This window comes from Pithys albifrons, chromosome 31 (genome assembly GCF_047495875.1).
Source record: "Pithys albifrons albifrons isolate INPA30051 chromosome 31, PitAlb_v1, whole genome shotgun sequence".
In the NCBI taxonomy this organism is placed as follows: Eukaryota; Metazoa; Chordata; class Aves; order Passeriformes; family Thamnophilidae; genus Pithys; species Pithys albifrons.
This window is the reverse complement of record NC_092488.1, coordinates 159027-172954: the sequence shown is the minus strand read 5'-3', so window position 1 is coordinate 172954 and position 13928 is coordinate 159027. Positions and strand designations below refer to the sequence as shown.

General features: G+C 49.5%; 1 protein-coding gene across 1 annotated transcript; it reads left to right on the top strand.

Annotated features, from left to right (window-relative positions):
• The first annotated feature begins 513 nt into the window (after window positions 1–513).
• Window positions 514–1488, top strand: LOC139684067 (olfactory receptor 14J1-like). The gene has a single exon (XM_071579671.1). The coding sequence runs from the start codon at window positions 523–525 to the stop codon at window positions 1486–1488; it is 966 nt and encodes a 321-aa protein (XP_071435772.1). The 5' UTR covers window positions 514–522.
• Window positions 1489–13928: the final 12440 nt, after the last annotated feature.

Sequence of the window (13928 nt, the reverse complement as noted above, 5' to 3'; positions counted from 1 at the left end):
GCAGGGCTGATGGACACACTGTCTGCCCCACACTGCAGGAATGGACGATCCCTTTGATTCACAGGACCTGCCAGGTTTCTCTTAGACATGAGTATAAATGCAAAGGATTTGTGCCTTAAAAACTCCACTCCCTGTGGTGAAGCAACTGGAAGGAAAAAAACAACTATGAGTCCACAGCTGTGCTGTGCAGTCGTTTGAACTGTGAGTGACAAGGCTGAGAAGCTGTTTAGTGCCATGAATGAGTTTAAAAAAACATCACTCCCAGTTCCTATTTATTTATCTGCTGTTGTAGAGTACAACTGATTCCTGCAGAAAATCAGCAGAGCTCGATATTCCTTAGAGCTTTCTGAGCCAGGCCTCTCCAGAAGTCCTAAAATGACCAGCCAAAGAATTCTTGAGAGTGAGAAGAGGTGATTTAAAGGGTTTACATGAGGACAGGCATAGTTCTTTTTTCAGAGACATCTACAGTAACTACTTACTGCTTTTTCTGCTTGGACAGGTGCCAGTACCCAGAGACAGTAAATGTCCAACAGCAGCTCCATCAGCCACTTCCTCCTCCTGCCATTGGCAGACACGCGGCAGCTCCAGCTCCTGCTCTTGTGGATCTTCCTGGGCATCTCCCTGGCTGCCCTCCTGGGCAACGGCCTCATCATCAGCGCCGTAGCCTGTAACCACCACCTGCACACCCCCATGCACTTCTTCCTGCTCAACCTGTCCCTCACAGACCTGGGCTCCATCTGCACCACTATCCCCAAAGCCACGCACAACTCCCTCTGGGGCACCAGGGACATCTCCTACATAGGGTGTGCTATTCAGGTCTTTTTTTTTCTCTCCTTCATCATAACAGAGTATTCCCTTCTCACCATCATGTGCTACGACCGCTACGTTGCCATCTGCAAACCCCTGCACTACGGGACCCTCCTGGGCAGCAGAGCTTGTGCCCACATGGCAGCAGCTGCCTGGGCCACTCCGCTTCTCTACTCTCTGCTGCACACAGCCAATACATTTTCCTTGCCCCTCTGCCATGGCAATGCCCTGGGCCAGTTTTTCTGTGAAATCCCCCAGATCCTCAAGCTCTCCTGCTCAAACTCCTACCTCAGGGAACTTGGGCTCATGGTGGTTAGTGCTTTTCTATTTGTGGGTTGTTTCATTTTCATTGTTTTCTCCTATGTGCAGATCTTCAGGGCTGTGCTGAGGATCCCCTCTGAGCAGGGAAGGCACAAAGCCTTTTCCATGTGCCTCCCTCACCTGGTTGTGGTCTCCCTGTTTGTCACCACTGTCTTCTTTGCCTACCTGAAGCCTCTTTCTGTCTCCTCCCCATCCCTGGATCTGGTGGTGTCAGTTCTGTACTCAGTGGTACCTCCAACATTGAACCCTCTCATCTACAGCCTGAGGAACCAGGAGCTCAAGGATGGTCTGAGGAAAATGATGACTGGATGCTTTGCAGCAGCCAGAGACTCCTTGCTTTGCTTTGCCAATGGCTCATAGTGTATGTCATGAGAGACCAAGGCTGTTCTCATTTATAATTTTGCTTTTTTTCCTCCTCCTGATTTCATGTTATTCAAAAAATGTCATTATTCATTCTCCTCCACGTTTTTACCCCCTCCATCTTGTGTGACTAAGCCCAAGGACTGCCCTGGACTCGTGGATTGGGATAAGGCATTTATTAAATCAAAAGCCACAGTTTGAGTGCACAAGTGGAGAGGAAAATCACCAGGTTTATTCTCTACATCCCATCAGCAGAGATGTCTGGCCCCTTCCCAGGAAGCCAGGCTTTGGCACATGGGGTGGCTGATCAGCAGGCAAATATTGGAAACAATTGTTGTAGTTTGGGATTATTATGTAAATTCTCTCCCCTGCCACTTAACTGCCCAGGCCAGCGGTTAACAAAAGAAGCAGTTAACTGTGATCGCTGGGGTGGGGGCAGGTTTGTCTCTTTTGGTTTTTTTTTTTGGATATTCTCCTCAGTCTTGGCTCGGCGGAACGGGGGAGTGGGGGCTCCAAGGAGGCAGGCTGCCCTGCTGGTTACTGCTGGGGTTTTCCCTGGCTGTCTTGCCGCTGCCTACTTCGGATTACTTTTTCCTGCCGTGCTGCTGCCTGCCTTGGATTTGCTGCTGGTTGCTCGTACCTTTCTGCTTCTTGGACGGGGAACACAGGGGGAAGAGACTGAGTCCATCTGAAAGCTCATTGCTCGTCTGTTTCGCTGGAGAGGGACTGAAACTCACTCTGCAGCCAGCCGGGCTGTGACAAGGACACTTAAGTATAACCTTTTCTCCCGGAGGAAAACCTGCTGGGTTTTGTTCTTGTTTTTTTTTTTCCCTTATGGTGTTGGGGAAGTGGGTTGCACTAGTCTGTTTACATATATATATATATATATATATATATATATATATATATATCAGTTATCCTTCTTGTATTAAAATTCCTTTTCTTAAATTTGATAAAGAGTGGTGTGATTATTGTGGAGGAGGCCCCTCCCCTGCTTGTGGGTAAAACATTTTGGTTTTTTCGCCTCAAACCGAGACATTTCTTGGCGCCCAACGTGTGGGGCTTGTAAACAAAGAAGGATAACTGCTATTTTGTGGCACCATGTGGGTCTTGAGCTTAGGGTTCATCAGGACCATCCTGTATAATATATTGGCTTTTTGTTGGTACAAATTCATGCCAAAAGGAGCGGCAGGTTTAAGTCTTATCAACAAATCAATGAGCAAAACTCAAATAGCCGCAATTATTATTGAGTTCTTACTCTGGATTTATGGTGCCATGAATTCGATGCCTTTGGATGTCATGTGGGTGGTGCTCTCCAGGCTGTTTTCCTGCCGCAACCTAAGCTGCTACCTCTGGGGATTCAGTGATAATAGTACGGACCCTTGGGAAGGAACAAAGGGGAATCTCTTCTCCCAACCCTTCGTCCATTCCCCCTTCAAGTCTGCTACAACAGCTTTTGAGATGTTTAAATTCTCCCTGGATGCCAGAGATATCTTGCTCTTTATGGTTTTTCTGCAAGGTTGTATCCCTGCGGCTTACAGAATGTTTGAAGGTAGGGCCAGGGTTTTTCCAGAATGCATTCAGAAACCTAGCCCAGTGAAGGGGGAAAAGCGAGAGAATAAAACCCCTGATGCCACAGTGAAGGGAGAAAAGGATGAGGCTAAACCAGGAGGACAGGCCAAGCCTATGGAAGTTGCCCCTATTCAGAAAAGGAAATATAAGACCAAATTAGACCATCCAGCGGACGATGAGGGGGCTGCTGCACCTCCACAGCAAGCAGACCCAGAGCCTGAGATCATCACTGAGTCATTGTCATTTGATAATCTCCGTAGTTTGCGGAAAGACATTGCTCGACACCCGGGTGAGCCCATCCTGACTTGGTTGATCCGAGTTTGGGACCTTATGGGTGAAACCTTACAACTGGATGGTGCTGAAGCCAGGTTTTTGGGGGCTCTGGCCCAGGATGTGGCTATTGAACAGGTGTTCGTGAGGGAATCAAAGCCCCTTTCACTCTGGGCACGACTTCTAACGAGTGTAAGAGAGAAGTTTGTTTATAGAGAAATCCTGCAGGAACATCATATTAGGAAGACTTGGAAGACGATGGAAGAAGGAATTTTACGTCTGAGGGAGATGGCAATGATGGACGTGCTTTTTGGAAGAGGTGGGCAAGCCAATAATGACCCTGACAAGGTCAGATGCACACCACATATGTGGTGGAACCTTTCACACTCGGGGCCAGCTGAATACACCGATTTCCTGGCATCCATGTATAGGGAAGAGAACCAAGAAACAGTGGGCGCTGTAGCAAATAAGCTCCGGATATATGAAGGCATGACCCACAGCCCAATGCAGGCCCGTATTTCTGCTGTAGAGACATTGGTTGAGAGTCTCAAGACGCTGCCTGCAGAGGTAAAAGCGATCAGAGAGGAAATTAGGGAAAGTCTCCAAGTGGCACCAGTGCGAATGAGAATCTCTGAAGTCAGAGCCAGACGCCCCCCAGCCAGAGGAAGTGGACAGACCTCACGAACTGAGATGTGGTACTTCCTGGCCAAACATGGAGAAGACATGGGACGGTGGGATGGGAAACCCACCCGTGCCCTTGCAGCCCGAGTACAAGAACTGAAGGAGAATGGAAGAAGGTCAGTGAGAGTAAGTGCAGTCCCAGTTTCCCACGGGCAAGAATCTGACCCACAGGAGGGCACCTCCCAGGTGTACTCATCGAGAAAAGGTTCTGACCGCTATGACCAGGATCAGTGTTAGAGGGGCCCTGCCTCTAGCCAGGTAGAGGCACGGGACAACCGTGTCTATTGGACTGTGTGGATTCGATGGCCTGGTACATCAGACCCACAAAAGTATAAGGCTTTGGTTGATACTGGCGCTCAATGCACATTAATGCCATCAGGACATGTGGGCTCAGAAACTATTTCTATTTCTGGGGTGACAGGGGGATCTCAAGAGTTGACTGTGCTAGAAGCTGAAGTGAGCTTGACAGGGAGAGATTGGCAGAAACACCCCATTGTGACTAGTCCAGCCGCCCCATGTATCCTGGGCATTGACTACCTCAGGAATGGATATTTTAAGGACCCAAAGGGGCATAGATGGGCTTTTGGAATAGCCACTGTACAGACAGAAGGGATTGAACAATTGAACTCAATGCCAGGTCTCTCAGAAAGTCCTTCTGCTGTTGGACTGTTGAAAGTTGAGGAACAGCAAGTGCCAATTGCCACCACGACAGTGCACCGTCGGCAATACCGAACGAACCGTGATGCTGTGATCCCCATCCATAAGATGATCCGTGAACTGGAGAGCCAAGGGGTGGTCAGCAAAACCCACTCACCCTTCAACAGCCCCATCTGGCCTGTGCATAAGTCTGATGGAGAATGGAGATTGACTGTGGACTATCGTGGCTTGAATGAAGTTACCCCACCGCTGAGTGCCGCTGTGCCGGACATGCTGGAGCTCCAGTATGAACTGGAGTCCAGGGCAGCAAAGTGGTATGCCACTATTGACATTGCTAATGCGTTCTTCTCCATTCCTCTGGCACCAGAGTGCAGGCCACAGTTTGCTTTTACCTGGAGGGGCGTGCAGTACACCTGGAACCGACTACCCCAGGGGTGGAAACACAGTCCCACCATCTGTCATGGACTGATCCAGACTGCACTGGAGAAGGGTGAGGCTCCAGAACACCTGCAATACATTGATGACATCATTGTGTGGGGGGACACAGCAGAAGAGGTTTTTCAGAAAGGAGAGAAAATCATCCAGATCCTTTTGGGAGCTGGCTTTGCCATCAAACGGAGTAAGGTTAAGGGACCAGCCCAAGAGATCCAGTTCCTGGGAGTGAAGTGGCAGGATGGACGCCGTCAGATTCCAACAGAAGTCATCAATAAGATCACAGCAATGTCTCCACCTACCAGCAAAAAGGAAACACAAGCCTTCCTGGGTGCCATAGGGTTCTGGAGGATGCATATCCCAGCATACAGTCAGATCGTAAGCCCTCTCTACTTGGTAACCCGTAAGAAGAATGATTTCCACTGGGGCCCTGAGCAGCAACAAGCCTTTGACCAGATCAAGCATGAGATTGCTCAGGCTGTAGCCCTTGGACCAGTCAGGACAGGACCAGACATACAGAACATGCTCTACTCCGCCGCCGGGAATAATGGCCTGTCTTGGAGCCTTTGGCAGAAGGTGCCTGGTGAGACTCGAGGCCGACCACTTGGATTCTGGAGCCGAGGCTACAGAGGATCTGAAGCCAACTATACGCCCACAGAGAAAGAGATCCTAGCCGCCTATGAAGGAGTTCAAGCCGCCTCAGAGGTGATTGGCACAGAAGCACAGCTGTTTCTGGCACCTCGACTACCAGTGCTGAAGTGGATGTTGTCAGGACAGGCTGCCTCTACACATCACGCCACTGATGCTACCTGGAGCAAGTGGATTGCCCTGATTACGCAGCGCGCCCGTATAGGAAAATCAAATCGCCCTGGGATCCTGGAAATCATCACAAACTGGCCTGAAGGTGAAAATTTTGGTCTAGCAGATGAAGAGGAAGAGCAGGTGACACGTGCGGAAGAAGCTCCACCATACAATCAATTGCCAAAAGAGGAAATACGCTACGCCCTCTTCACCGATGGCTCCTGTCGCATTGTAGGGACTAATCGCAAATGGAAAGCAGCTGTATGGAGTCCCACATGACAAGTTGCAGAAGCTACTGAAGGAGAAGGTGGGTCGAGTCAGTTTGCAGAGCTTAAAGCCGTGCAGTTGGCCCTGGACATTGCTGAACGAGAGAAATGGCCAAAGCTTTACCTCTACACCGACTCATGGATGGTGGCCAATGCTCTCTGGGGATGGTTAGACCGATGGAAGAAAACCAATTGGAAACGCAGAGGGAAACCCATCTGGGCTGCCGATATATGGCAAGATATTGCCACCCGAGTAGAGAAGCTGATTGTGAGAGTCCGCCACGTAGACGCACACGTGCCCAAAAATCGGGCCAATGAGGAACATCTCAACAACCAACAGGCAGACCGAGCTGCGCAAGTGAAAGTATCACAGACAGATCTGGACTGGCAGCACAAGGGAGAGCTGTTCTTGGCTCGATGGGCCCATGATGCCTCGGGCCATCAGGGCAGAGATGCCACTTATAAATGGGCACGAGACCGAGGGGTGGATTTAACCATGGACATTATCTCTCAGGTTATCCACGACTGCGAGACATGTGCTGCCATTAAGCAGGCTAAGAGAGTGAAGCCCCTGTGGTATGGTGGACGCTGGGATAAGGATAAGTACGGGGAGGCCTGGCAGGTTGACTACATCACACTGCCACAGACCCGCCAAGGCAAGTGCTATGTGCTCACCATGGTGGAAGCAACCACAGGGTGGCTGGAGACACACCCAGTGCCTCACGCCACTGCTCGGAACACCATCCTAGGCCTGGAAAAACAAGTGCTGTGGCGACATGGCACCCCAGAACGAATTGAGTCAGATAATGGAACTCATTTCAAAAACAGCTTAGTTGCTACCTGGGCGAGAGAACATGGCATTGAGTGGGTGTATCATATCCCCTACCATGCACCAGCTGCCGGGAAAGTTGAGCGGTGTAATGGACTGTTGAAAACCACTTTGAAGGCGTTGGGTGGAGGGACTTTCAAACACTGGGATCAACACTTAGCAAAGGCTACATGGCTAGTCAACACTAGAGGCTCTGTCAATCGAGCCGGCCCTGCCCAATCAGAACCCCTTCACACTGTAGATGGAGACAAAGTCCCTGTAATACACCTGAGAGGTATGCTAGGGAAAACAGTCTGGATCAACCCTGCCTCAGGCAAAGGCAAACCCATTCGTGGGGTTGTCTTTGCTCAAGGATCTGGTTCCACCTGGTGGGTGATGCAGGAAGATGGAGAGACACGATGTATACCTCAAGGGGAACTTATCTCTGGGTAAACGACTCATATTACTGTATTTGTAAACACTTAATTATTTGAAAGAAAATTTAAGTTTAATGTAGAGTATCGGCATGGAAGAGAATTTAGGGGTGGATAATGTTGTAGTTTGGGATTATTATGTAAATTCTCTCCCCTGCCACTTAACTGCCCAGGCCAGCGGTTAACAAAAGAAGCAGTTAACTGTGATCGCTGGGGTGGGGGCAGGTTTGTCTCTTTTGGTTTTTTTTTTTTTTGGATATTCTCCTCAGTCTTGGCTCGGCGGAAGGGGGGAGTGGGGACTCCAAGGAGGCAGGCTGCCCTGCTGGTTACTGCTGGGGTTTTTTCCCTGGCTGTCTTGCCGCTGCCTACTTCGGACCAGCTTTTCCTGCCGTGCTGCTGCCTGCCTTGGATTTGCTGCTGGTTGCTCGTACCTTTTCTGCTTCTTGGACGGGGAACACAGGGGGAAGAGACTGAGTCCATCTGAAAGTCCACTGCTCGTCTGTTTCGCTGGAGAGGGACTGAAACTCACTCTGCAGCCAGCCGAGCTGTGACAAGGACACTTAAGTATAACCTTTTCTCCCGGAGGAAAACCTGCTGGGTTTTGTTGTTGGTTTTTTTTTCTCTTATGGTGTTGGGGAAGTGGGTTGCACTAGTCTGTTTACATATATATATATATATATATATAGCAGTTATCCTTCTTGTATTAAAATTCCTTTTCTTAAATTTGATAAAGAGTGGTGTGATTATTGTGGAGGAGGCCCCTCCCCTGCTTGTGGGTAAAACATTTTGGTTTTTCCCCTCAAACCGAGACAGGGCACGAACTCAAGTGAGCACAAACAGCATCAGCTACTCCTGGGGTGTCATAAATCCAGTAGGACAGGAAGTGTCCTGAGGTCACTTCACTCTGAGAGTAACATCCCCTGGGAAATCCCCTGGATGCAGCCCTGGGATGTGCTTCTGTGCACAGAGCTCTCTGTGTCCATTCCTCAGGTCATGGAGCACCTCAGAGAGGGGCAGAGCAGGTGACACCCCACAGGGCTGAGGTACCTCCAGGCTCTGGCAGTGGCAGCAGGATCCCAGGGAGACACTTCACCTGCTGCAATGAACTGTCTGTGTGTGCAAGGGAAGGACTTGTGTCTCTGAATAGCCCTGTGTGTCAGCAGGGCATGTGCCCAGGTCATGTGTGGGCACCAGATTAAACCCCAGCACATGCTGGATGTGACTTCTGAAACAACCTCCACTATCCCAGTGAGATTTCTCCTAACTGCCCCTTCTGGTTGACTGCAAATGCCCCTGTCAGCTACATGCCCCTGCCCTGCCTTCTGGCCTGTCCCTTTCTCTGCCCAGCAGGAAAGCAGCCCTGGCTGGGTAGCATTTCCCCTGTGCAGGCAGAAAGGGCTCTGCAGGCAGGAGCGGCTTTGCCCTCCAGCAGATGACATTCCTGCCCTTTCCCAGAGCACAGAGCACAGCTGGGCAGTGGGATGCAGCCAGAGGCACACACACCTGCCTGGGTCACCCCTCTGAGCTGCCTGCACAGCTTCAATGAGCACCAAACAGAGAAACAAACACTCTCAGTCACAGGGGTCCAAGCAGGGGACGGGGACAGGAGGACATAAACTTTCCATGGAAAGGGGACTAGGACAAGCAGATATTGCCAATGAAGTTTTCCCTAGCTGGAATGGGGAATTTTCCCAACTTTCAGAAAAACATCTTCCTCCTTCTCTCATGACCTGCCCCACACTGGTTTTGGGAGCAGCCTTAGCATGGGGCTGCTGTTGGCTCAGGGAATATGTGTCACCTACAGTCATCATCTCCTTCTTTCCCAGATACATTTTGTGCCTCTAACAAACTGGACCACTTTTTGCGTGATTTTGTTCCCCCCGGTGCCTGAAATCTCCTATTGTGGCACAATGACATTCATGCTCTTTGTTTTCATAAGCTACTTTTTAGATCAGTTTTCCCCTTCTTGTTCATGCTGTTGATTAACTGAGGAGGAAAATGAGAGAGAGTCAGTCCTCCCTTTTTAGGCCTCGAACATTCCTTGCTGGAATCACATTTTAAGTTGAAAAGTATTATGATTACTGGACTTCTGAAACATTCCAGTAATTACTATCTTGGATTATGGACAGGGAGGAGATTGGCAGATGACTAAAGCCAGTAGATGAGCCTACAAACAGCGCTGCTGAGTGAGGCCCTTTGAGGTTTCCTGGGCTGCAGGAGCTGTACCAGCACCTCCCTCTCATTGGACACCTCCCAGAGCATCCAAGATCCCAAGTTTGAGATATCCAGACAACCATCTGTGGAGTGATGAGCTGATAAGGCCTGATGGGTTGAGGGAGATGCCTCAGGCCCCTCTGGGGGGTGCTCCCCGCAGAAGACAAAACAAGGCAAACTGATAAGATTAACAAAGGATGGAGTGTTAAGAAATACTTGACCTTCCTTTGAGATATCTTCTATGACTGCTCAAGGGCCCACCCCACCTGTCCTGGGTTTGATCCACAGCTTCCTCAGTAACCAGGAGTAACTAAGGAAGTGGACATTACATAAGTATTCCACAGGTGTTTTCCAGGTAACAGAGGAGGAGGGGAGATAGAAGGAGGTTTAGTCTTGCTTCTTCCAGCAAAGCTTGGAGGAGCAGGAGGAACCTGGACGGTCCCTTGTTTCAGTTGGTTTCCTAGCCCAGGACATGGTGAGATTGTATCATTGCCTGTTCTCCTCCTTTCTTAAAGCTTTTGATTGTATTTGTCTGTTTCCTTTGCTTTGGTTTGGTTTTGTCCCTCCTTATTCCTTGTTACCCGTTCAGTCTTCCCTTTTCACCTGGGGGAGGGCCCCCAAATAGTGTGTACAAATTGCATACATGGTTGTAGATGTTAGAAAATATAATTTCTGTTTTAATGCAGTTCAGTTTCTTTTGAGTTCTTGCTTTTCTTTTCATTTTTTTTCCCTTTGCTGGGAAGACTTTGGGAGAAGGGCAGTCCAGTGTTGGTAAAAGAACAAGGCTAAACCCAGACACCCCCTCAGGCATCTGCATCACCACCAACACCCCCAACAGATTGACTATCAGTCACAGAATCACCTGGTGAAGAAAAAAAAGATATAAAAAGAAGGGCAGTTTAACTGCAACTGGGGGAGAGAAATTTTCCACCTCTGGGAGGGCAACCTAAGAGCTACCCTGTCTTCCTGATTCCATCAACATTGCAGGGGTAAGCAACTGAATTCTTACTTTATTTTCTTATACCTTATTAATTATAATTTGCTATAGCTCACTGGGTGTATGTGTGTTAATGGGAAGGGGCTCTATTTTCCCTGTTGCTTTTCTTTTGGGTTATTGAGTGTGTTTAGTGGTGGTGTTGAACTGTTGTGTTTCTGTTTAGTAATCTTCTGTTAAGTTTGCTATGGGAGTGGGACACTGCTGGGGTGGCCCTTGAAATGTGTGTTGTGCCGGTGTCTTTGGGGGGTATTTTGTACAATCCTGAAGCTGAATGTTGTCACCGACTAAGTAACCCAGATAGTCTTTGTCACGTACCTGTATTAATAAATGTTATTTCGGGAGCTATCGCGAGAAAGGTTCTTTTCTTTTGTTGCTATTAAGTGTTGCCTCAATAGCAGGGGATAGAAGTCCTTCCGACCTGTGTGCTGGCCGTGTGCTTAGGCAGTGTTGCTTTCATAAGGCTCTCATGTTTCTGGAGGCACTTATTGCTAACAATTCTCTCCCTGGCTGGAGTGTGGCTTCATATCAGAGGTCAGAACCCCTTTCAACCTGTGGGGTGTCCGTTAAGTCAACAGACAGTGTTGGGGACATAAGGATTTGATTGTCTGGAACTGCTTACAGCTAATAACTTTTAATTAATACAGTTAAAACTAGAAATCTTTGCATTCCTGTCTCCCTCCTCCCTTTCACATGACACTTGGGTTCATCTCCCCCCACACACCCTGTGCATGCTGAAGTCTCCTCTGTACAATGGCAGTGTGGCCTTGTGAGCTGCTCATTTGGTGTCCCCTTGGAGGGACAAACAACCTGTCCAGGGTGGGTGAGAGGCCAGTGCTGGGAATGGTGTTTGCAGGGTGTAATAGATAATTAATTTGCTAGAAACCAAATCAAATAGTATTTTTAATTTTGTTTTAAATGTAAAATTAAATATGCCTGAAAACTTGGAGGATTGTAAAAAAACCAGAAAGACAGCTTCTCAGCAACGCCTTATCAGAGAATGGCACGGTGCTTAACAAGGAATGTAAGGTACTATCTGTAGAGAAAAGGAACGATTCCCCAGTTTCGATATCTCTCAGCCCGGTGCCTTCCCCCCCCTCTTTCCCCTACAAGTTTATCTAGCCCCAAACAGTTTCGCCCTGCTAAGAAAAATACCTCCTTGCCTTTTTTTACCGTTTCTAGCCCTAAGAATTCCCTTCTTCTCCAAACCCCCCCACTGAATCTCCGGGGAAGACCCGTGCCCTGCAAACCCCCCCCGGTTCGCCTCGTTCCCCTCCTAAGCCAGCACCCGGGAAAAACCCCCACTTCCTCTCAGCCCCTCCATCTTTCCCAGTACAAGCCTTTCCTGGCCATACATGCCCAGTTTCACTCCCAAAACACCCAAAACTCAAAGCCACCAGTTTTTCTCTTTTTCTCTTTTCCCCTGCGGCCCCGGTCGGTCTCGACTCCCACGCCAGCCGCGCTGGGGGGCCCTGGCTGTCTCCATGTCCTGCCGGGGCGCCTGCCAGCCGTGTCGCTGGGGGCCGGGTCCCACGGAGCGCCCCCGGGGATCCCAGTACCACGGTCACCCACAGCGCAAGCCCTGCCAAGCTCCCCGCCAGTTCCCCCCCCCAAGGAAGGCTGTGCAGCCCCCACACCTGGCCCCAGCTACCCCATGCCAAGGCAAGAGCACAGTGGAGATAGATCAGCAGAGATAGCCGCCACCCTGGAGAGCTTCTCCAGCTAGCCACGCAGCCGGACAAAAAGCAGCCCCACCGGGGAAGTCCCGCCACCCATGCTAAAAGCTGAACCAGCGTGGGGAGCCTGCGACCAAGCATACCAGCGGGCGCCGGCTCGGCACGAGCCGACCCCCGTCTGAACGTGCTGCATTGTAACCCTTCCTGCTGTGTACGACCAAACAGGACATCATGCTAAAGCCTGCAGTTTGTTCCTTGCCGGGTATCCCCGACTGTAGAGCCACATGGAAACCCCCCCACTCCTGGGCACCATGAGGCAAAAGTATTGCGAAACACGGCCGGACCTGGTTGAGGACTGCAACTGTTACAACGAACAGAACTGAGCCTGCGCAAACGAAAAGTGCTTACAAACTGTTATGTAACACATGGAAACTGCGCCTGCGCAAAGGGGGCGTGGCCTACGCCAGAGAAAGTGAATATAAGCAGAGCCCTGGACGAGAGCCAAATGTGAACCTTTTGGAGCTGGTCTCCTGGGTCACCCGGTGCTCTGCTACCCTGCAAGCACTGTGTTGCTCCTCTCCTTGCCTTCACAAAGAGCTGTAATCACTGAGGCTAAGGCCTACAGAGCTGGACGCTGCAGTCACTGAGGCTAAGGCCTACAGAGCTGGATGCTGAAATCACTTAATAAAATCACTACCTTTTTTTAATAAATGCTATTAACCTTTTTTTCTCCTTATAAAATAAAATAAACGTTGATTTATCTAGCTAATGCCTTGGTGCCTATAACAATTCTGGTGCCGCGACTCGGATCCAAAGGCCTTGGACGTGGATCGTCGACAGGAAGAGCGCTCCCGTCATCCCAAACAGACGGTCCTGGACGCAGATTCTACGGAACAAGACCCTGGACACCCGAACCTAGAGGGCAAGTAGAAGGAGCAACAGAACGGACTGCAGTCAGGTGTCGGTTTGGCCATAAAGGACCCCGTAATTCCAGTGTGCACTGCCCGAACAAGGGACCCAAGGACGAGTAAGTATAGTACGATTCTGTTCGGTTGGGGAAGGGTTTCCTGGAGTGCAGTGAATGAGAGGTTCTTACAGAACCAAGTGAGTGCGGACTCTCTACGTAGTGCGGTTCCCATTGCTCGCGAGAGCGTGGGCCACGAACGAGAGGAAACGAGAGTGTGTGTGTGTGAAGGCACTTTGGAAGATGGGACAGAAAAAGAGTAAATTTTCTGATCCCATGGGAGGGTTTGAAGTAAAGTTCCCGGATATACCCCCTGATAGCCCCTTAGGGCTCATAATGACCTGTTGGGATAGTTGGCCCTCTAACCAGGGAAAGAGTAGAGAAAAGATGGTAAATTATTGTATGAAGGTATGGGGAGGTAGACAAATCCGAAGAGACAGTCTTTATTGGCCTATATTTGGGACATTTGAAGACTGCCTATGTAACGCATTAAATGAGTATGTTAAAACCAAAATACCTTTTAATCCTGAAGAAAGTGAGTATGCAAGCTTATGGGTAAGACCAGAAACCAAGACATCTCTATATCCACTTAAAGAGAAAAAAGAAACTAAGAAAAAGCATTTGAAAATTGAGGAACTCCCGCTATCTCCTCCTCCCTATGTCCCTCCTCC

Bases quoted from the DNA above. Each gene is read 5' to 3' on its own strand.
- LOC139684067 (XM_071579671.1), top strand. From the start codon at position 523: ATGTCCAACAGCAGCTCCATCAGCCACTTCCTCCTCCTGCCATTGGCA.